The 24,699-nt window shown below is 40.6% G+C and overlaps 1 protein-coding gene across 2 annotated transcripts in view; it reads right to left on the bottom strand.

Annotated features, from left to right (window-relative positions):
• Nucleotides 1-10,655: 10,655 nt before the first annotated feature.
• The window catches only part of UBQLN1 (ubiquilin 1), a 45,724-nt gene continuing 31,680 nt past the window's right edge, over nt 10,656-24,699 (bottom strand). Inside the window, exons 7-11 of one of the 2 annotated variants that reach the window (XM_012779826.3) lie at nt 22,245-22,387; nt 19,313-19,396; nt 17,998-18,113; nt 17,585-17,753; nt 10,656-12,614 (exon numbers count right to left, since the gene is read on the bottom strand). In XM_012779826.3, coding sequence (XP_012635280.1) covers nt 12,462-12,614; nt 17,585-17,753; nt 17,998-18,113; nt 19,313-19,396; nt 22,245-22,387 — 665 coding nt within the window. In that variant the 3' untranslated portion in view covers nt 10,656-12,461. The remainder of the gene's footprint in view (nt 12,615-17,584; nt 17,754-17,997; nt 18,114-19,312; nt 19,397-22,244; nt 22,388-24,699) is intronic. The other variant, XM_012779827.3, reaches the window with a different exon arrangement.

The following is a 24,699-nucleotide window of genomic DNA, read 5'->3' as shown; positions in this document are numbered from 1 at the left end:
GTTGGTCTCAGGAGCAGAAATTTGTACAAAATGAGCTTCCACCAGCAAGTCTTTTCACACTGTGCACCTCCTAACCCTCTCTCGGTCCTGGAGCTGTGGTTCAGAGCAGGGCTCTTACGCTAAAGTCCCAAAAGGTGGTAATGGGAGAACAAGCAAAACTTTGTCCAGTTCCTCAAACATCCCAATGCAAATCTATTCACCAACAGCAATACCAAGTTTCCTGCCTTTCGGCTAAAATTATGTCAACTCAAAGTGGGAACTCTGTCTCTGCCGAGCACTTGTGAGATAGATATAATTCAAACATAGAAAAGTTAAGAATTCCTATGTGAAAGGTAGAGACTGGTCAACAAAATTTGATATAATAAAACGACTCATTTTGGTAGAATAGAGATTGAAAACAATTAGAGTAAAAAAATATGTTTTCCAAGTAGGGGAGCTATGGAAATAGGTCCTTTTAGAAGGGCCTACTCCCACCCGTCTGTGAATGTGCTGAGAAGAGTGCTGCAGAGACCTCAGCGGTCAGCCCGCAGCGCGGCAGCACTGCTGAGGACACACAAGGGTGTGATTTCAGGTTTCAGTGAGCTCAGGCAGAGCATTAAATAATTTGATGCACGGGACCCGAAAGGCTCCCCTTACCTTTCTCTGTCACTCTGCCACCCGTGGCATGGGGAGCGACTGTTTTGTGCAAATGTCTTCAGTTCCGTCCAGCACCAGCCAAGCTCCCTTTTCAACAGCGAGAGCAGCTGCAGGCTCGGAGCCCCGGCAGACACCCGGTCTCTCCACAACGGAGTCACGTGACGTTGTGTGTTGTTTCTACCTTTCCTTCTATTTAAGGCAAGTGTCCATTTTCCACTTAAAGTAGCGACATTGTTTCTTTAAAACTAAATATTCTTAAATAAAAGGGGTCAAGATAAATAGATTAAAAGTGCACCTGATGTGGATATACAAAATTGTGAGGGTGGAACTCGAGTGAATGAAGTGTGGGATTTGCTGAGCCAGTCTAGCCCTCGTTTTACAGAGAGGCGCCTGGGGTCCGGGAAGCCCCCCGTGGGACTAGGCTATGTCTGCCTGCCCTCCTGTGTAAAAGCTGTGGGTGCCGCACACCGGGCAGGTGAAGAAAGAGCAGCAGCTCTCCTATGGCCGAGACAGGAAACAAGGCCTTCCAATGGGCAGTGGCGCGCCAGCGGCTGGGCTGGGTGACAAGGCCGGAGGTGAGAGGTGCTGGTGCCTTCCGGGCTCGTGACTTGGCAGGGCACCGTCCTGCAGGCCAAAACCTCGCCGACGTGGGCCTGGTTTGAGCCCTTCCCCACACTGGGCTCCAGAAAGACACTTTATCCCTCTATCCCACCCAGGGCCATAGGACCTGGCCACCCTGCAGGCAACACTGCTTAGCTCTGGCCAGAGAGTGAGTTTTAGGACCAGTTGCCTGCGTTTCCTTTAACAAGGGCATGCCATTTTTGACTCCGGAACGGCAAACGGAGTAGGTTCTAGCGGAATGAAAGGGCCCTTGTGGGTGGATGGCCTTTGCCTAAGAAAATGTGGAACCTGGGATTTTCCTCTCTGCCAAGCTATGGGCAGCACCTCCTGCCTGGCTTTGGTTTATGTCAACCCTCAGACTCAGGGCCCAGGCCCTTGAAGTTGTCCAAGGAACATACTCCACCTGGGTGAGAGTCTAGCTGGCGTAGGAATCAGTAACCCGTTTGCACTAGTGAGTCTGGACCGTGAACTGCCATGGGCGGCCCGCGGGGTCACAGGGCGTGTGTCACAGGACCTGTGTCAGAGGGCGTGTAGCACAGAGCCCTGGCCTCAAATGGCTCCCATCGGGGTGAAAGATGAGGCTTCTCGCATTCTCTGGCACAGGCTACAGTCCTCCTAAGACAGGACTTAGGACATGACAAGGCCAAGAAAATGGGGGTTTAGACCTGGGAAAGACAGGCGGCCCAGGCGGTTGTGCCCCTTCCGCCAGCTCCCCTCCCACGTGGGCGCCAAGGCACGTTCCTTGGCAGAAGACTGCAGCCGGAGCACGGCAGCTGCTCCGCAGCTGGACTGCCACGCGGGGCCTCAGCCTTCTGTCGGGGCAACAGGAAAAGGAAAAACAGAGGAAGGCAGTGGTTCTCCACCTCAACCGCGCGTTGGAATCCCCAGAGGAACTTAGAACACGGAGGCCTTGCCGCCGCCCCCGAGCCTACCGAAGTGGCGTGGGTGGCGCGGGCCCAGATCTCAGGCCTCAAGTCTCCACGGCTGACTTGCTGCGCAGCCAGGGGTAGGAAGCCCAGGGCGGGGTCTGGCAAGCAGGGCCCTGTCTGGATACCCAGTTTATGCCGAGCCCCACCCAGAGGGCAGCCGCGGGGAGACTTGTGACAATCAAGTTCAAGGCTGGATTGGTTCTGACTGAGCAAGGACCCACTGGACAACTTCCAGAGGGCCACAGATGACGTGCAATCTCTGAAGTGGCACTTTGGGCGGGTGACAGGTTGGGGAGCACTCGACTCCCCCCCCCCCCATGTAGAATGGCTGGTTTATTTGGCTGGGATCACAGGGAGAATGAGCCAAAGAACGGGGTGGGGTGAATTCCCTTTCTGGTTGAGGACACTGATTGACATGGCCTTGGGCACAGCAGACCACAGGGGAAGCTGGTTTTGCTAAAATGGTCTGTCCAGAGGAAAAGGATAGTCTGTTTGATGCCAGTGTTTCAGTAATAAAGCTGGGGCCCTGCCCTCTCGAGTGTTCCTCCTGGTTTAGCAGGAGAAAGAGGGCAGTGAGGCCTTCAAGTGAAGCGAATGCAGAGACAAGGGGAAATGGCAGGGAGCTGACAGTGGCATTTCCTCACGGTGGAATATTATTCAGCCATAAAAAGTGCTGACATATGCTACAACGTGGTGAACCTTGAAAACTCGTTGGGCTACAGAAGCCAGACCAAAAGGCCACACACTGCGATTCCATTTATATGAAAGGTCCACCAGCAAATCCTGAGACAGGAAGTAGATGAGAGGGTTGCCAGGGAATAGGGGAAGGCGGGAATTGGGACTGGCTGCTCATGGGCACACAGTCTCTTTTTGGGGTGACGGAAATGTTCTGGAATCACATAGCAGCGACATTTGCACAGCACAGTAAAAGATACTAAACATCACTGAAGTGTCCTTTAAAATGATGAATTTTACGGTATGTACATCATCACAATGAAAAAAAATCAGTGCATCTGGCAAATGCCCCACGGTGCGTTAGGAGGGGCCGGCACAGGTACCTCCCCACTGCCCCACGTGGGAAAGTCTCCGTGAGGGAGGCAGCAGCCTGAATCCAGGCCCCGCATACCTTACACCTAAGAATGATTCCCGTGTGCAGAGATAAATACTCTCTAACAAGGCCCCTGAGAGCAAGCTGGCGACTTCGTCTTCATTCAACCAGCCTAGCACTGATTTGTCCCCACGCTGGAGGGCGTAAGGCTGTGTGGGATTTATTGAGAGGTGGCCTGTGTTCAGTGGTCGTTCCGGGGTTGAGGACACTTTTGTGACTCATATTTTATCAGCTGCCTTAGAAGAGAGCAAAGATGCAGTTTAGCCCCTGGGAGGCTGTCATGGTAAGTTGGAGACAGAACCTGACACCATGCGTGCTGGAAACGAAAGCTCCCATATTGGCTCGTTTGTGGCCCCCGTGGGCGCTGTGCTGGAGGCTGCGGAAAGAGAATGAGGACAGAAGCCTGTCCTCCATGAGTGGGGCTCTGCACAGGCAGACAGGTGGCTCCAAGACAGTGTGACAGGTAGGCACAGACAATATAGTCTCCTAGGCCAGCCTAGGGACATCTGGAAAACTTCAGCACCTCCATGTTACAGTCAGCTGTTGCCAGCCCTCCAGAGGCCAGCAAAGCCAGTGGTTCTCATGAGGAAGGCACTTCCTCCAAGGGCAGTTCTAGAAATTTATAGGGATGTTTTTAGTGGTCACAATGATGGCTGTCAATGAATGGGGTGAAGGTGTGGGTACTGGCATTTAGTGGGCAAGGGCCAAGGATGCTAGACTTCATGCAGTTCTTCAGAAAAAAGTACTGGTTTTCAAGCTGGGCAAAGTGATGCAGAGCTACAGAGGAGGATTGCCTGAGACCAGGAGTTTAAGGCCAGCATGGGAAACATAATGAGACCCCCCCCCATCTATTAAAAAAGTAAAATAAAATAAATTTTTAAAAAATATCTTCCTGCTGAACATTCATGTAGGACCAAATGAAAAACTTGTTTATCAATTATAGGAGTGCAGAAATCCATTTTATACATAAAAATAATTTTTGCAATTATTTTAATATATATTGAAATTTCCAAGAATACAATAACCTTATAAAGGGACACAATTTCATTCCATTTTAACTTTACCAAGAGTTGTTTACTGTTTCAGAAAATCGTGGTTTATTTGTCCCCAACACATCTACATCCACCTGCATTTGTCATTCTTTCACAGGGATCTGCTGATGAGCACAAGCATACAATTACTCCTTTGTGTTCATCCAGTGTCATCATGCCCAAGCAGTACATATGGACAAACACAGTTTATTAATAGAGTTCCTTTCCTTTTATGTCCCCTTTATATTAGAGTTAAAGGCATCATATTTATTATTTGCTAAGTTTTATTAGCAATTAATTTTATTGTGAGATGGTAAAAGGGGGCATGAGAAAGTAATCATTAATAAGGAGTGGTTGAGTCTGCTGTGTTGAGCAGCACAGGTGACCTTCCCAAATGCCACCCCAGGGAGGCTGATGTGTGAGCCAGTACTGCCCCCTGGTGGCGAGTGGTGGGGGGACACAGCAAGCACAAACAGCCCTCCAGCAGCCAAGGGTTCCAGCATGTCCCTGGGCCAGGGCAGTGGAAGGCTGCTCTCCACCCAGGCCTGACCTCACCCCTGCATGGCCCTTCTGACCTGGGAAGAAGTGCTGGATGGTTTGCAGAGGCTCAAATAGGAGGAAAATATAGTATTTCCTCAACCCTGCAAATGCCACTCACCATCCCCACTGGCAGGACCCTCCACCACAGCTCCCTAGTCTCTCACTACTCACACCACTGGAGGAATTCCACATTAAATATTTTCCTCTTCTGTCAAATGGGGATACGATTGTGAGAAGTGAGATAATACATGTAAAGTGCTGAGACTAAAACATAATACAAATCCTGGATCTTTTTTATACTTGTCATAGGGAGCCTAAGGCAGTGTGGCCATAGGGAAAAACTCCCTCTGCTTTTCTGGTTGTGGGGGAGCTTGTGAACATATTCCAAGTATGTGAATCTTAAGTCTTTTGGCTCTGATCTCTCTTCCTTCTTGGCTCCCTTCTACCCCTTCCCCCCAGCCCTGGGCCAGGTTAAACCAGACAGAGTCTGGGACGGGACCCCTAAAGTGTGGGATGACCCAGCAACCTGCTGAGAAGCCAGCTCTGAAAACAGGACCCAGAGAAGCCTGGGCTCAAGGTACAGCACTGCCACAAATTCACTGGGTGACCAAAGGCAAGACAACCCTAAGGGATGTCACTAGGTGCCTCTGAGGCGCAGTGCTCATGAACATCCTTTGCCTCTCTACAGACTGACAAGCAAACTGTTTCAGTGGATGAGAGTGCACGAGCAAGGAGGAAATTAAAACAGGCTGACTTTAATGATAACTATGAACTAGGGATTTTAATTTTATGAAACTGTAGTATGCAAGTTTATTCTCCCCTCACTCAGTAGCAAATCTCTATATTCAAAATGATCGAAATTGGGTATTAGCTGTATTATGGGCATTATGAATGCCTGGCTGTTACCAAAGAAGTAGGCTTTGATTAGACATACAGCCTATAAGCCATGTTGAGCATCAATGCAGGGAGTTGTTTCGACTCAGCTTCATAGACTCTCAGGTGTAAAATGTGGGCTGGTGTCAATTTCCTGATCTTCAATCCCTCCAGTGGAGCCTCCCCCCTCAGCAACCTATTTTGGATGCTGTAGAAACTGAACTCCACTTTGTGGGAGTTTGGGGGACCTCAGACCTAATGTTGACCCAATCAGATCATAAGGGAAATATCCCCCAACTTTGACAATCCATGGCAGGATTTGCAAACTTAAATGCCCAAAGGGTGTGGCAAAAACCAACACTGATGGGATACGGGAGACTAGGGCAGCCTCCCCACAGCTCCAGATAACGCAGGGACACAACCTGCATTGAACAACTGGGTTTAGTGCTTGTTGTATATGGGAGAACACACACCTTCAGGAACTATGGAGGAATCTCTTAAGATTTAGAAAGTATTTAAGATCTGGATGCATGTTAGGTGATTTTGGAGGATTCAAGGAAGCAGGACTCTCTCTAAATGGATGCTGTCAGGAAATGGGGGAATGACTGGTTACCTTAAAAAAAGTGAGAGGAATGAAGAGAGGTTAAAGCTATAACTGGTAAAGGACATTAGCCAAGACAGGGAGACGTCTGGTCATTTTTGTGGTCAGGACAATGTTCATGTTTTTCTCTGTTCAGACATGGCTATGGAACAGTCCCTTATCTTGACCCATCATGGTCACAGAACAGTCTTGTAGTGATGTAGGTGTCCTGTGGAACTGTTTATGTTCAGGACATGGAGGCCTAACTTTTACACCAGTTTACCTCATTTCCACTAAGGTCCTTTAGGCCTTGACTTGAAATAGTTGGGGACACATTTATCTCTAGAATGACAGGCAAATTCAGATAGTAGGGTTTAGAGCTTGATGTCCCTTCTCAAGAAATGAGAATCTGGTAGGTCTTCTACCTAAGGGCCAGGATGCAGTAGTTGACTATACCCCAAGATTAGAGGGTTGAGTGACGTGGAGTAGATTAATCTCAGGACATATACCACTTCCCCTTCTATAGCTAGGGCTCTTGTGGTTAAGCTATGTGAACTGGTAGACCTTGAGAAGTTGTCCCATCTTATCCAACACATTTGTCCAAGGAGCACCCCTTCTGTCTGCACCCCTGTTCCCCAGAGCCCTGGAGGGCAGACCAGACTCTAGCCAGGCAGGGACTGTCTTGTGTCGGCATGCACAGCTGCACGCACACAAGTTCACAGCACCCAGCACGCTTGGGTTTGGTTCACAGCGGTTTGGGTGCCTGGTGGACAGAACTTTAGAGACCAAACAGCCTTCCCTCAAGGACTCACCTGCCCAGCCCAGCCCAGGGGGTGCTGCCGAGAAGCGCCCGGCGGAGACGCTGCAGGCTCCTGACTCGGAGCTCCGTGGGGCCGGCAGGCCCAGATCCCCACCCTGGAGGGTGCAGAGCCTTCTCCGCATGTGTGCGTGTCGCTGTGTCTGTATTTATACGTATGTCGCTCTTCAGAACGCAACCTAGCGCATGGGGCAGCTGGACTTTGCATGTTAGAGTGAGCACCAGGCCCTCACCCGCCGCCCCTCCCAGGGCCCTGCCTCGCCCCGCCCCTCATCAGCCAGCGCTGACCCTGCAGAGAAAAGGATCATGGGAAACTCCAGGACCCTTCCCACCCACCCCAGCGCCTGCCTGCTGGGGCTGCCTGCATCCCTTCCCAGAGCCCGGGGGCACCGATATCCATTTCTTTTCCCCTTTTAACAAAAGAGAAGAGAGAATTCCAAACCAAAAAAAAAACCCACCCTATTTTAAGGAATCAAATGCTGGCAGTAACTTCTTATTCTCTGTACTTTTGGGTAGAAAACAATTACCCCATCAAGTTCCTTCTGTCCCCTCCCATGCTATAGTATTTCCTATCTTCAAAGAAAACCAAAGGCAAACTTCTATATCGTCACCACTACACACACCCCACAGGTATTGTACATTTCTCTGATTCTCTTTACTTCAAAACTCTGCCTCCTGGTATCTCCTCAGTCCACTCTAACCACAATTTTACCCCACCACTCTAAACCCCAAGTCACAGTCATAAGGGTCAATTCCTTTACTAAATATAAAGAGTGAAAATTCAATCCATGATGAGTACTTGAAGCAGCAGCACATTTAACCTTTCTCCTCCTAAGTGTCCTCACTTGCTTTCAGGATCTCTCTTGACTCTTACCTTATGACCTACCTGTTCATCTCCTCTGCAGCTCCTCTACTGCCTTCAACATCTCCACTGAAAGAAATGTTCAATCAAGTACATCCAACTTGTATTAACAAGCCTTCCATGTCAAACCCCTGAACCACCACTACCCTCATTCCCCACACCTCTCAAATCTTATTCCCTATATCACTTTTCCCCTAGCTCAGCCACACTGGCCTTCTTGTGTTCTACAAACATATTGAGAAAACTTTATACCTGAAAAATGCAAGACCCTCTATCTAAATTATCAGGTCCAGAGAGGCATTTAAATTTGACAGCAGCCACATCTCACTCCTCTCCTCTTGAGCTAATTAACTCTTGAAGCCACTTGTTATGTGGGCTCTAGACTAAACTGACCCCAAGAAGCATAAAATGCCATACACTGGACACCATAACTCATACCCTGTAGTTCAACAATGTATCACCAAATACTAATCAATGTTATTTCTGCAAACCAATGAAAATTCCTGTCAAACAATTTTGTATCAACCCACTCCTTATTCCCTTTTGCCTTTAAAAGCCTGCTTGCATTCGAAACCAGCCTGAGCAAGAGTGAGACCCCGTCTCTACTATAAATAGAAAGAAACTAATTGGCCAACTAATATATATAGAAAAAAATTAGCCGGGCATGGTGGCTCATGCCTGTAGTCCCAGCTACTTGGGAGGCTGAGACAGAAGGATCGCTTGAGCCCAGGAGTTTGAGGTTGCTGTGAGCTAGGCTGACGCCATGGCACTCACTCTAGCCTAGGCAACAAAAGTGAGACTCTGTCTCAAAAAAAAAAAAAAAAAAAAAAAAAAAAGCCTGCTTGCAAAAGCCAAAGGGAATACTCCCCAAGGCAACTTGAAGTGTATCCTGGGCAGCTGTCCCTTTTTGGCTCAAGAAAACTCCTTAAATTATATTTTGTGCCCCAGCTTCTTCCTTCAGGTCAACAATACCCAGAACACTTTTCAGGGCCTTCTCACTAGTTGTCCCTCTTCGTGGCAAGTTGTTCACCCCTCCAGGTATTCAAGTCTCTGTTCAAATCTAACATCTCAATGAGGTAAGGCCTTCTCTGATTACCCTATATAAAATAAGAACATCTCCCTTAGGTCAGGAACATCCTGAAGGGGATGTTCCTGACCTAACCTCCTTACTACTCAGAACTTTTCACTAAAGCACTTATACTTAACTGGCAGGTAATCAATACGTTTTATTATCTCCCTACATTCAACTATGTAAGCCTCATGTGGACAGAACCTTGTTTTATTTATTGCTATACTTTGAGCAACTAGAAAAGAACTTGGCACTCAATAGATGTTCAACAAATGTTGACTTTCTGAAGCAATGGTTGCATATGGGAAAAGATAGAGAAGCTGAGGAGGAACACTTGAGGTTACTTAGGTAATTACCAAGACAATTTCAGAGCAAGGAAATGAAAGAAAAACAAAACAGAACGCTGTAAGGTGAACAGGAGAAAAAGAATGCAGCAATCAACAGTAAAGGCTAAGTAATTCAGTGTTAATCAATCACTGGATTAGAAAGCTTAGGAAGACTTCAGAACTGGGCCCAGAAAGAATGCTAGGCTCCATAAAGCCAAAGAAGACAGATAAACACCATATGCAACACCAGAGAAGGGGAGATTTACCAAGGGTGTTCATTGAATACAACATTACCTTCTAAAAGTCCAGTAAAAGGGAAGGAAAAGGCTGGATAAAACAACTTTAAATAAATTTGTTTAATGCAGGACTTCTTATTGACTTTAAGATGTTTAATGTTAATCTCTAAGAGAGGAAATACAATATGCAGTATTTCTCTGCCTTAACCACACAACTTTTTGTTATACATGTGTATATATATATGTGTACACACAGCCTAGATTCATTTTTGCCACTAACATGTTGTTATCCATTCTGTTGTATTTTATCATGATTTGTCTATTAACATAATGTCTTCCCAAACAAAATATCCCTTTTATTACTATATTTAAGCCAAGCCTAAAATCCAAGATTCTGAATAGAGGCCAGCTGTCATTTATCTGATTGTTCAACATTTAAAGTGTTTAGGATATCACAAATATTACACTTGGGAAATAAAATCCTGAAATGTTATTTTCACCACTTCATTTTTTATTCAATTTGTACTAAATAATACAACATGAGAACAATTTAAGCCTATGGTATTTTTAAGCATCTTTTTAGTACTTGTAAGAATTTTAAGTATTTTCAATCCTTTAACAAATATTTAGATCTAAGATAAACATATTAAAACAAACAACAAAAATATCCTACCATGGCAGCAGCTTAAAGTACTTAGGAGATCACCCAGTCCAGTGCACCCTGTAAGCCTCGCCACCAGCATGTGTATGATAAAGAATCATGATGCCTTATTCAATGTCAAATGGTTAGGTACCAAAAACACAAGCAGAGCTCAGGTCACTTACCAGTGGGCTATCTTTTTAACACACCACAATACAGTGTATGTGACAATTTAACTGAGGAATCCCATAAAATTAATAAAGAATAATCTGAAGTGTGATAAAATTTAGGGTAATTCAATTCCAACAGCCTTTAAAAGACAAGGTTAGAGAAAGTAAATTGAAGACATATTTTCCTTTCTACAAATGAGGCAAGACAAACCAAGTGTAAAAGCTAGAGATTTATTGTTATTTTGTGATTAATAAATCATCAAATTGGTTATGACACTATCCCACACTGTATACCACCACTCACCGGTACAAAAGTTTTAAAACCAGACTGAGGCATAAGGCAGAAAGAGCAAAGACACATGAATATCATCCTTAATAATCTCTAGTCATGCCTCCACCCTAACCTTTGTACATATTTTCCTCCTGGGAAAAGTGTCAGAGCAGTGCATGAACTGCTGGGCAACCTGGCCTCTTGACCTTTTTTAACAGCAAGCAACTTTTAGAAGTAATGGAATTCACCTTGTATTTCCCTTGATTTTATTGGTCTGGACTCATTTTAGGTTACTTTAACATTTTAATTTCCTGTAACTGTACATGAGAGAATGACCTAAGAGAATACTGAACCAGAGTCAGTCAAATATATTACTGACCCTAAATTATGTTTTAATTGGTCCTAAAGGAATGTACCACCCCAACAGTTTGAGAGTTAGGCAGAACTTCTCTGGGGAGGGAAGAAAAAGGCTGCAGAACAGCCAAATGTACTCAACATTGTTAAAACAGCTTTTGTTTTCACCCCTGAATGATACTTCTTTACTACACTATATGCACAGAAATCCTAACAGAATCTTAGTTGCCAGTATTATTTAAACTGGCCTAATCCAGGATAGATTCCACTGCTCCCCTTTCCCTCCTCTCTGAGGCTCTGCACAATATTTAACTATTTCTTAATAGAACTACCAAAACACTTCAGAAACAAGTGGCTCACAAATCATTTTAAATCCATGTATTGCCTGTGCATGAGAAAACAGATAAACCCAAAAGATAGTTCTATTTTTATATGGCAATTAAAAATAACTGAAACATCAAGACACTTTCAGTGAAATCAACATTTCAATTACAAATTGTAATGCCTGTTAAAACTATCTATGGGAGAAGCTGAAAAGTGCTAGGCAAATGCACTTTTGGGTATACTACAGTGTTCCTTCAGTCTGCACAAAGATTAAGGTTAATTTACAGTCAATTTGTGAATGTTGAGACAATGTTACATTATGTTGTCTGTACAATTAAATGTCCTTAAAGAGATAACCAGAATCAGCTTTTCTACTATATTTTCAAAAAACCTGACTAACCAATACTTTTTGCTGGGAGATGTTTATCAAAGATGCTGTAAGATTTTATACAATTAGAAAATACTCAACTCTGAGAGTATTTCCCTTATCTTTACTTTTTCGGTTACAGGTGTTTTGCTCAGATAACCTATTGCAATATGATTCTAAAACCCAGTCCCAAATGTGCATACTCTATAGTGTATACAAATAAAGCCAAAATTGTCAGTAGTATAAATCTTACAGCATTTTGTTTGCAAAAATACATGCCAAAGTCACAATAAGCAATATTGTACCACAAATTATAGAGCGCAAATGATTTGCTTCTTTTTAATGCTTTTTATTCTACATAAATTACTACCACAGGCTAATGTTTAAAAAGCAAATGGGACAGATGCAGGACAAAACCTGTTCACCCAACTATAAAAGGTGATGTTTTTAAAAAATTACAATAAATGCAGAAGTGTTTGATGCATGCAGTAGCCTTAAATGAAAAAGCATTGATTCCCACTGTTCCAGAAAAGAAAAACACAGAAAAACCCACACATCTTACTGCACTCCACCTTAAAATGCATCATACTGGGTTTGTTTATAACAGCACAGAATTCCAAGAGTCAAATGAAATAAAGCAGGTATTTGAAAGTTTTAAGAGCCGTTATCAAAAATAAATTACATTTTTTCAAGATACAGAAATGCTGCTATGATGGCTGGGAGCCCAGTAACCTTTCAATAGCTGCATTGATATCACCTCCTGTTGCTATTAGCGCTTGCAAGTTTGCCTCACGGTTCAAAAATCCCATTGCACTGAGTTGTTCCAGTTGTTGCTGAAATCTGACTTCTGGATTCTGTAGCTGTTAAAAAAAAAATTAATCAGACTCTAAGGAAAACAAGTACATGTCACACCTAAGTAATTTTTAAAAATTTTTAATTGCTCTTTTGTACCATATGCTGGTCTACTGAGCTTTAAAAACACTGCCCCTTTCTTGAAACATATCCAACATATTTACAAGTCCATTAGCACTTTATTTTGGGTTTTTTTTTTTTTGGTTTTTTGAGACAGAGTCTCACTCTATTGCCCGAGCTAGAGTGCCATGGTGTCAGCCTAGCTCACATCAACCTTAAAGTCCTAGGGCTCCAAACAATCCTACTGCCTCAGCCTCCTGAGTAGCTGGGACTACAGGTACGCACCACCATGCCTAGCTAATTTTTCCTATATATCTTTAGGAAGAGATATAATTTCTTTCTATTTTTAGTAGAGATGGGGTCTCGCTCTTGCTCAGGCTGCTTTCGAACTCCTGATCTTGAGCGATCCTCCCACCTTGGCCTCCCAGAGTGCTATGATTACAGGGGTGAGCCACCGCGCCCGGCCTATTTTGTTATTTTATTGTATTTTTTATAATTATTTTTTATTTTAGCGTATTATGGGGGTACAAGTGTTAAGGTTACCTATATTGTCCATGCCCCCCTCCCCCGAGACAGAGCTTCAAGCGTGTCCATCCCCCAAACTTTGCACATCTTACTCGTAGTGTTTATATATAACCATCTGCTCCTCCCCCCTCCCACCTGCCCAACACCTGATAAATGTTATTCGTATATGTCCACCTAGGTGTTGAGCAGTTAATACCAATTTGCTGGTGAGTACATGTGGTGCTTACTTTTCCATTCTTGAGATACTTCACTTAGTAGAATGGGTTCCAGCTCTATCCAGGAATATACAAGAGGTGCTATATCACCACTGTTTCTTAAAGCTGAGTAGTACTCCATGGTATACATGTACCACATTTTATTAACCCACTCATGAATTGATGGGCACTTGAGTTGTTTCCACAGCTTTGCAATTATAAATTGTGCTGCTATAAACATTTAAGTGCAGGTGTCTTTTTCATAAAGTGACTTTTGATCTTTTGAGTACATGCCCAGTAGTGGGATTGCTGGATCAAATGGTGGATCAAATGGTAGATCCAGTTGTATCACTTTGACTGGATAGCCACATATAGAAGACTGAAACAAGACCCACACCTTTCACCTCTCACAAAAATCAACTCACGCTGGGTAACAGACTTGAACCTTAGGTATGAAACTATTAGAATTCTAGAGGAAAATGTTGGAAATACTCTTTTAGACATTGGCCTAGGCAAAGAATTTATGAAGAAGACCCCAAAGGTAATCACAGCAGCAACAAAAATAAACAAATGGGACCTGATCAAATTAAAAAGCTTCTGCACAGCCAAAGAAACTGTCAAGAGAGCAAACAGACAACCCACAGAATGGGAAAAAAATTTCCCAAGCTATACATCTGATAAAGGGCTGACAACTAGAATCTATTTAGAACTCAGGAAAATAACTCAGAAAAAATCAAACAACCCCATCAAAAAATGGGCAAAGGACATGAACAGAAACTTTTCAAAAGACAAAATAATGGCCAACAAACATATGAAAAAATGCTCAACATCTCTAATCATCAGGGAAATGCAAAGCAAAACCACAATGAGATATATATCACTTAACTCCAGTGAGAATGGCCTTTATCAAAAAGTCCCCAAACAACAAATGCTGGCGCGCATGCAGAGAGAGAGGAACACTCCTACACTGCTGGTGGGACTGCAAACTAGTTCAACCTCTGTGGAAAGCAATATGCAGATACCTATTTTGTTATTTTAAATAGCCTAGTTTATACCCAAACAATCATGTCAAATGGATCATATAACTTTCCTTTGGGGAAAAAAGGCTTAATAAACTCCAACCATTATTTTAGAGGCTCATCAACACACAGAAAAACTTAGAAGTATAGGCCGGGCGCGGTGGCTCACGCCTGTAATCCTAGCTCTTGGGAGGCCGAGGCGGGCGGATTGCTCAAGGTCAGGAGTTCAAAACCAGCCTGAGCAAGAGCGAGACCCCGGTCTCTACTATAAATAGAAAGAAATTAATTGGCCAACTGATATATATATATATATATATATAAAAAATTAGCCGGGCATGGTGGCTCATGCCTATAGTCCCAGCTACTCGGGAGGCTGAGGCAGAAGGATCACTCGAGCCCAGGAGTTTGAGGTTGCTGTGAGCTAGGCTGACGCCACGGCACTCACTCTAGCCTGGACAACAAAGCGAGACTCTGTGTCAAAAAAAAAAAAAAAAATTATAAAAAAAAAAAAAAACTTAGAAGTATATAAGCAAATAATTTAAAATTAGATGATTTATTTTATGTAGCTACTGACCAGCTAAGTAACTACAAAAGCCAGTGTTTTATATAAAATTCTGAAGTTCCAAGAAGGCTTAGAATGTAGGTTCAATTTCTACACTGGCCAGTCAATTCTTAGAAGAGTTCCAGTTTCAGGCCCACAAGCTATACTCCTAATTCTGACAATTCAGTGGCATCAAATCAGTCTTCAGAAATGAGGTTAAAAGTATACACACATATATAAATGACCAACCCAAAACTGGCCAAGCTGATAATAGGGAGGCTTGCAGGTTAACTTATATAACAATTAATTCTGTCCTATACCAATCTTTTTCTCTTATTAATTCTATGAATATTTACTGAGTACCTACCATGAGCCAGAAACTATGCTAAGTATCGGGAATACAAATATATTTAAGATACCCTGTCTTGTTTACTGAAAACAGAAAGCATCTAGTAGACCTTGAAATAGTTTTTCCATTAAGCAGTTTGGGGACAGCCAGGCATGGTGACTCATTTCCAGTACTTTAGGAAGCCCAGATGGGAGTATCACTTGAGCCCTGGAGTTTGAGTTTAGCCTGGACAATACAGCAAGACTTTTAAAATAAAAAATTCTTAAAAATTAATTGGGCATGGTGGCAGACATCTGTAGTCCTAGCTACTCTGGAGAATCCATTGAGCGCAGGAGTTCAAGGTTACAGTGAGCTATGATTATACCATTGCACTCCAGCTCAGGAGACAGGGCAAGATCCTGTCTTTTAAAAAAAAAGAAGTTTGGGTGCAAACTACTCTAATAGGTTTGAAGTGGCAATCATCATTTTATTAGGTTGGTGCAAAAGTACTTGTGGTGTTAGCACTGTTGAAATTTGCTGTTTGATATTGGAATACATTCTTAAATAAATGTGGTTATGCTATACATCATTTTAATGCGCATTTCTCACTTTGTATTATTTTTTTGCTAATGATTTATTACTCGCTGTTTATTCCAGACTCTGGAAATGATGTTAGACAAAAAGGAAATTCCAGCAATTTTCTTACTCGAGTTCCAAAGGGTCGTAAAGTAGCGGAGACAACTCACAACATCAACAATACATCTGGCCCAGGAACTGCTAATGAACACACTATGCAGTGGTGGTTCAAGGTTTGCAAAGGAGACAAGAGCCTTGAAAACGAAGAGCGCAGTGGCCAGCCATCAGAAGCTGACAATAACCCATTGAAAGCAATCATCGAAGCTGATCCTCTTGAAACTACACAAGAAGTTGCCTAAGAAATCAACGTCAACTATTCTACAGTCATCCAGCATTTGAAGCAAACTGGAAAGGTGAAAAAGCTCAGTAAGTGGGTACCTCATGAGCTGACCAAAAATAAAAAACTCGTCGTTTTGAAGTGTTGTCTTCTCTTCTTGTAGGCAACGACAAGCCACTTCTTGATTGGATTGTGACGTGCAACAAGGATAGTATTTTCTATGACAGCTGGCAATGAATGACCAGCTCAGTGACTGGACCAAGAAGTAGCTCCAAAGCACTTCCCAAAGCCAAACTTGCACCAAAAAAAGGTCACGGTCACTGTTTGATGGTCTGCTGCCAGTCTAAGCCACTACAGCTTTCTGAATCCCGGCAAAATCATTATATTTGAGAAGTACACTCAACAAATTGATGTGATACACTGAAAACTGCAATGCCTGTAGCAGCACTTGGTCTACAGAAAGGACCCAATTCTCCATGCCAACACCTCATACAACCAATGCTTCAAAAGTTGAATGAATTGGGCTACAAAGCTTTGCCTCATCCACCATATTCACCTGACCTCTTGCCAACCAACTACCACTTCTTCAAGCATCTCAACAACTTCTTGCAGGGAAAATGCTTCCACAACCAACAGGATGCAGAAAATACTTTCCAAGAGTTCACTGAATCCCGAAAGCACGGGTTTTTACGCCACAGGAATAAACAAATTTATTTCTCATTGGCAAAAACACGTTAATTGTAATGGCTCCTATTTTGATTAATAAAGATGTATCTGAGCCTAGTTATAATGATTTAAATTCAGTCCGAAACCACAATTACTTTTGCACCAAACTAATATAATAGCATAGCGTTAGTAAAGCCAATAAAGCTTGCAGATATAAGAACGTTATCAGGGGTCCATATTTTTTTAGCCATATTTGTGAGGTGTACATGTAACACAAGTTACTGCAGGAGGTGGTGTGGTGGTGGGTAAGATAAGGTAGTTAGAATTTTTCCCATAGTCAAAAGACAAAGACTAGAATACAGTTGTCCTGGAGTTACTTGGAATAACCAAGTTTCCATTCCTCCCTGATAAACTTTCATAAAACAAAACCTATTTCCTATAATTTTCAAACAGTAACTCAGAAAAGAAATACATTTTTAAAGGCAACTTCTAAAAAGTAAGGCATTAGATTGTAGCATGTCTTCTCAATTATAACAATGTTTCCTTTTAGCGTATGATATAACACCAAAGTCATTAATTTTTGTAATGCCTGTTTTTAGATTCAATATCCATAAGACTGTGCTTTTCATTAATATAAACACCCATCATTTGTTCCCCCTTTTCTTCCTTTTTGGAAATTTCTACATTTCTAACATTAAGGAATACACAACTTGAACAGAAAAGAATTGTTACCTGAGGGTTTACTCCAGCAAGAGCCTGTAGCATTTGTTGAATAAACTGCTGGTGTCCAGGTTCAGTGGTTCCTGCTGTGGGGCTTGTGTTTTCACTAGGTGCAGTGTTAGAACCACTGGTTCCTGAAGAGCCTCCAGTGCTTCCTAATGCCCCCAGGCCAGGAGTAAACCTAAGGAAGGCACAAAGAGGTAACAAACCTAAACTTGTGCAAAACTAGAAGTCAGCCTAGGTGGCAAATGAATTACATTTTAACTTAATATCAGCTAAGTAATCTTCCAAAGTAACCATTTTCAACTTTGAAACCTGTGACTTAAAAACAATCTCAACAAAAAAAGGGCAGAAGATATTAGGCCTGAAATTCTCAGAGAAAGTAACCATTATGCACTTTTCTAATCTTTCCCAAATAAGCCTACCCTGGGATGAGGCCTGGGGCTTCCGTTGCTAACGTCTGCAAACCCTGCTGAATCTGTAACAAAGCCTGCATTGCTCTAGGGTTTGACATTGCTGAGAGTGTATCAGGATTCTGCATCTAAAAAAAAAAAAGAAAACCAGTGGTTATAAGGGAATTAAAATCAGTGAAGGTAAATCTTATTATCTTTTCTTTGCTATGTTTCTGGAGAAAATCTAAAACTTCATTGGTAACTTATGATTTCTTTCCCAAAATAAACACAAGTACCTCCTCTTTGACAACAAACCTACTGTGCAAATCATTACTTGACCTCCTCCCAAGTCCATCATGAAAGCCATTTCATAATGGAAGACAATCAGGAGCTACTCTGGAAACCACAACTATTCCCCTTCTCCAACAGAAGATAGTATTATTTCTAAGAGACAACCTCCAAATGCACAATTTATATGACATGGTAATATGGTGAAAGCCACATATTCCTCCTGACCAAGTGTTATCTGTTGATGATGTAACAATTTTACCAAAAAGGTACACTCTAAAACAATAGTTCCAAATTTAAAGTTAATACATATGTCCTACATTTAAAAGCTTCACTACTTCCAAATATACACCACCTGACTGACCAAAAAAAGATTAAGCTTACATCATTACAATAGATCAAGGACACTAACTAACCTTGGGAAATAGTTTACAGGCCGGAGTATCATTTGCATAATATATAAGGCCCTAGAACTACCAGTTTCAAAAACACCAACACTGAATTCTCTTTTATCTTTTTACATAATAAAATACCATGGGAATCAAGTTCTTTTAAATATATAACCTTCCTTATATGACAACACTGACAATTTTAATCGTACTAATTCCGAGTTTGAGGAAATGAGATCTACTCCTTAGAAAACAGGCATTCTATTAATTTGGAAGAATTTAAAACCAAATGTGCAAAACAGGGTGGCTCTTTCCTGTTACTCGAGATTAGTTAAACTATAAGGCGTAACATGACACAAGGAAGCACTTCAAAGTTAGTACAGTGAAAGAAAATGGTTTATGGTATTAATAAAGCATTCAAAATCCTAAATCCTCAAAAGCAAAAATAAAATGGTTCTTTCCTCAGAATTTGTGTTTAAGAAACATAAGCAAAAGGTCAGCAGTGAAATGGGTCTGAATTTTAAGATCAAGCTGAATTCTCTACCAATTGATAGCATTATCAATCTCTATGCTATGTTTTGCTATCAGCCAGGGAAGAGCAAGGAAAATGTTTATCAAACTTTTTTCAAGCACATCATGACCGAAGATAGCTAGCATCTTTTCTTACTCACTTGTTGGAGGAAAGTTGGGAGCTGTTGTCTCATTTGTTCTTGAAGCTGAGGATTTCCAGCAAATAGGGGATTATTCAGCATCATCTATGGGGCAAGTGTTCAAACAATTTTAACTGGAAATATCTGAAACAAGTAATGTACCTTGTTTAATATTCTATCTTCCGCCAAGTGCCTAAGCTGGCACTTAAAAGGGAGGAAGGCAGAACATAAATAAAAAAGGAAAAAGGAAGATACTGTCCACAAGAGGGATCTCCAGAAAAAAAACAAAAACAGGCATCTTCTCTCTTAATGAGAATGGTGATTATGATAATGACATGCAATATCCTAAAAAATAAAAGCAATCATTTTCTTAGGTTTTTCCTTGAGCAAAGGTGAATATCTGCCCGTGAAAGAAAAAACGGAATAACTGGCATTCATGAGGGATACAATTTCTGCTACACTGACATAAACTTCAATACATGAAACTATATACAGGGCTTGCATTAGAAACCTTGACAAACAAGTGGCAAGCACTGAGTCGATCCATATCTGGAACCACTATATCTACCTGCCTACCACGAAACAGCTAATATTAGGTCCAAAAAAGAACACCACAAAACAGCAACCAACTTGCCAGAGAAATGGAGCTGCTAGGTGAAAATCAGCCCAGACTAGCACCAACAGTCCTCTGGGCAAAGTGTTAAAATGCTCTAAGACCTGAAAGATGTAAATCCATTTGAGAACACCAAGAGTAGCACCTGGATTTCACCTCACTACCACCAGAGAAGAGAAAAGTGGCACATCTCCTAACCTTCAAATAGATGTTAAGAATTTAAAATTCAGGGCCATTATTACCATGATGTGATAAACCTGAAAATAAGATTACAATACACAATCAGCATAACCAGAAACTAATAAATTCTCATAGCTTCGAAAAAGACAAATTTTATATTATTTTTCCCAGAGTGAAAAGTCAACTAACAATGATTTACTGATAGCCTATTAACCCTTCCAAAGTCTGGGGAGGAAATGATTCATGCCCTGAAGTAGTTAACCACATTTAAGAGCAATTAGATGTAAATGCTGAAAACAGAATTCCACTACCCCTTTATAAAGTTCATCTACTGTAGCAAAGTGGATCCTTTAGTTAATTTCAACACAATAACCAAAGCAGAATAAATCAGACAACGTTTCATGGAAATATAGTATTTATTCAAAGTGACCAGTAAGTTCACAATAAATATAAAATAATACCCACTTGAGGTTAACAAACCTGCTTCGTTCCAGTCAAATATTTCTTTATTATGAATATATTAACGAGGCTATTAAATTTATCTTTCAGGATTTATGTCATTTAAAGTAATCTAGAAAAAGTATACCATCTAAAACTTACTCATTTTTTTCTCAGAAAATCATCTCATTTGATTAAGATATTTATCCTAACTTACCTGACTGCTTATATCACAATTGTTTTTACACTCAAGACTATTAAAAAACATTTAAAAGTCAAAAGCAGAATAGAGAAATGGCAAATTTTAATCTGCTGATAACAAGAGTACATGGTAATAGAAGACATCCGTATCTAGCATTGTCAACATTTTTCTTCAGAGTAAAAAGTTTATGAAAGTACTCAAGTCACTTTATAACTGTAAAATTGTAATTATAAACAGCTAAGAATGTGCTTGTTAAAGTCAAATTTTAAAAGATGCATTCATTATTAATTAGGCAAATACACATTTAAAAATATACAAATAGCCTAACTACTTATTTTCTACATTTCAAGCACATGTGAAAATTTTAGCTTAATTTACTGTCAAAAATGGCTGAGTACAGTAAGTTGATATATATTCTAAGTATATGACAGTTTACATATGAATAAAATAAAACTATCTTCCATAAAATGTACCTACGATATGTAAAATTTTACGTACAAAAATTGTCCTAAAACTTTGTTATTTCCAATTCCACAAATTTTGAGGGCAGAAGTTTAGTATTCAGAATTATACAGCAGACATCTGCTATATACTTGAATCAATATAGTAGAGTTCGGAAAATAGAAACCATTTCAACAGACATAATGAATAAGTAATTAATTGTAGCTTTTAAAAGTTAATAAATGAGATTAACTATGAAGAAAAGTATTTTAAACTCCTAACACTCTACAGAAGCTATTTTTAATAAATAGCAAATATAAACTACAGATGATCAAGGCTTACTCCACATTCTCCAGGATTTTTCAAGCTCAATGGTGCAGAACCTAGACAATACATTGGAATCACCCAGGAAACTGGGGGGGTGGGGGAGGGGGGGCCTCCAATGAAATTATATAAAAATCTCTAAGGATGGGGCCCAGGTATCAGTACTGTCTTAAAAAACTCTCCAAGTAATCCTGAAGCCAGTGTTGATATCCATTTATTTTCTTAGTTATGGTCTCTTTAGAAACAAACTGAAAAATGAATAAATTAATAAAGAACCAGTATACTATCTTGGGGTGGGGGGAATCTATAATACAGAAAGAATGAGAACATTCCCAACAAGTCCTTCTCTGCCTTTAATAAACAGTTCCAGGCTATGTTACAAGGCCATTTTGAGGATGACTATTACAATCTGAGTTATCTACTAAATAAAAGATTTCAAATTTATTAAGACTATTAACTGCTTTCAAGATTTACATTTCACTAAAGAGCATATCTTCAAAAGACAGCAATCCAAAACTTTTGTAATCTCCTAACTCAACATACGTAGATACAAAGTAAACCTGCACTATTTTCTAGTCAATAAATGGCTGAGATGACACTGTTTTAATTACATATTAATTTACTACAAAGAAATAGACTGTCAAAAAAACTGGACATGTAGTTTACCACATTTCTAGTGTACCAAAATTACAATTATTGGATTATATTATTTCAATTCACACTGCACAGTCCTTTAAATACAATCACAAACTCACCTGTGCAGCAAGGTCAGGGTTCTGGCTTAGTGACTGCATCATGCTTCTCATGTAGGGGGCAGACAGCATGTTTTGCATAAGTTGCGGATTTTCAGTTATTTGTTGCAACAAGCTCTGCATTCCTGGTGTGTTGAACATACTAGCTGAAAGTTTGTTTAAAAAAAAAAAAGACACTGTATTAAGGAAATGATACATAAACAAAAGTTAAAGCTTTAAAATATAATATATGCTGTGCTTAATTTTAGCAAGTACAGATGAGTATACACATCATGCTATCAATTGAACTAAGAAAGAATTTTAAAACTCAGATGATCTCCAAAAGTACATTCTCGAAATATACCAGTAAAAGATGACCTATGATTTTAAAGATTCTGGTTACATTTACAGTAAAATCACATCTAATGGAAGGGCTAAGTTCTAAAGTCAATTTTAGGCCAAAATATGGTCAAAATTAAAAATTACTATTGAAAAATCCCATAAAGTGAAGAACTCTGAGCCAACTTTTCCTCCAGGAATGCAAATGACTACTCAATTAGAATCATATTCAGCACTCAATATGCTCACACTCATGAAAAAAGACTTCACATCTAAGGGAAACAATAGATTCAAGTCCTCTATCCCATTTTTGCTGAGTGCTGGCACTCACTGAGTGAAATGGAAGACACATTTAACATCTGAAAAACCATTAGAGCACAGTGATTAAGAGCAGTGTCTGGACCAAGATTATCTGGGTTCAAATCTAACCTAGGTAATAACCACAGGCAAGTTATTCAGCTTCTTCATACTTCAGTTTCCCCATGTGTAAAAATGAAAAAAATAGTATCTACTTTGTAGGGTGGTTGTAACAAATTAATGTGTAAATTTGCTTGTTATGATTATTCTCATTTTTGCCATTTTTTTGCCAAGGGCTACAGCTGAACTAATATGAATTCAGTATGTCACGACTCAACTATATGCTTAGGCAAAACTTCACTGAAAACTTAAGTAATTTGCTTAACTTATACCTAGGTTTTCAATTACTGACCAGATATACCCAACTCTCATATATTCTCAAACTTATATGTCAACTCATTAGCTTTTTCATTTCCCTTCTGCTTATTCTATCCCATGTAGTTTTATCAGGCTTAAAACATCTGACTCTTCCCACTTGTCTTTCTAGTTTATTGTAATGCTGTTGATAATTTTGGTTTTCCTATTTTTTCATGTTATAATTTGTAATTTAGTTTTCTCCACATCATAGAGTCTGAATCTATAGGCATACCTCAGAGATTCTGCAAGTTTGGCTCCAAACCACGGCATGATGTATCACAATAAAACGGGTCTTACAAATTTCTTGGTTTCCCAATATATATAAAAGTTAGCTTTATACTATACTACAGTCTATTAAGTATGCCACATTAGTACATCTTAAAACAATGTACATACTCTTGACTTAAAAATACTTTATTGCTATAGGCTAAGAATCATCTGAGCCTTCAGCAAGTCATAATCATTTTGCTGGCAGCTGTGGCAATTCTTAAAAAAACACAACAGTGAAGTTTACTACATCAACTGACTCTTTTACAAAAGATTTCTCAGTAGCACACAATGCTACTGAGCATGCTACAGTAGCATGACATGCTACAGCATGTCACCCACAGTGGAACTTCTTTTAAAACTGGAGTAAATTCTCTCAAACTGTGCCACTGCTTTATCAACTAAGTTTATGTAATATTTGAAATCCTTTCTTGTCATTTCAACAATGTTCAGGGCATCTTCACCAGGAATATAATCCATCTCAAGAAACCACTCTTTGCTTATCCATAAGAAGTAACTCTTCATCCTTTCAAGTTTTATTACAACACTACAGCAATTTAGTCATATCTCCAGGCTCCACTTCTCATTCTAGTTCTCGTGTCCACCATATTTGCAGTTCCCTCCTCCACTGAAGTCTTACACCCCTTTAAGTCATCTATGAGAGTCGGAATCAAGCTCTTTCAAACTCCTGTTAATGTTGATATTTTTGCCTCCTCCCACAAATCATAAGTATTCTCAATGGCATCTGAAATGGTGAATCCTTTGCAGGTTTTCAATTTACTTTGCCCTGATCCACCAGAGGAATCACTAAGGAAGCTATCACCTTATGAAATATATTTCTTAACTAAGACTTGAAAGTCAAATTACTCCTTGATTCGTGAGTTCCAGAATGGATGCTATGTTAGCAGGCATAAAATCAACATTAATCTCCTTGTACGTCTCCATCAAAGCTCTTGCTTAACTAGGAGTACTGTCAATGAGCAGTAATATTTTCAAGGAATCTTTTTTTCCTGAGGAGTAGGTCTCAACAGTAGGCTTGAAATATTCAGTAAACCATGATGAAAACAGATATGCTAGTATATGGGCTTTGTTGTTCCCTTTATAGAGCACAGGAAGAGTAGAATTAGCATTATTCTTAAGGGCCCTAAAATTTTCAGAA

Source organism: Microcebus murinus, chromosome 12 (genome assembly GCF_040939455.1).
Source record: "Microcebus murinus isolate Inina chromosome 12, M.murinus_Inina_mat1.0, whole genome shotgun sequence".
Taxonomy (NCBI): domain Eukaryota; kingdom Metazoa; phylum Chordata; class Mammalia; order Primates; family Cheirogaleidae; genus Microcebus; species Microcebus murinus.
Note: the sequence above shows the minus strand (reverse complement) of the source record. Positions and strands in the feature narration are given on the sequence as shown.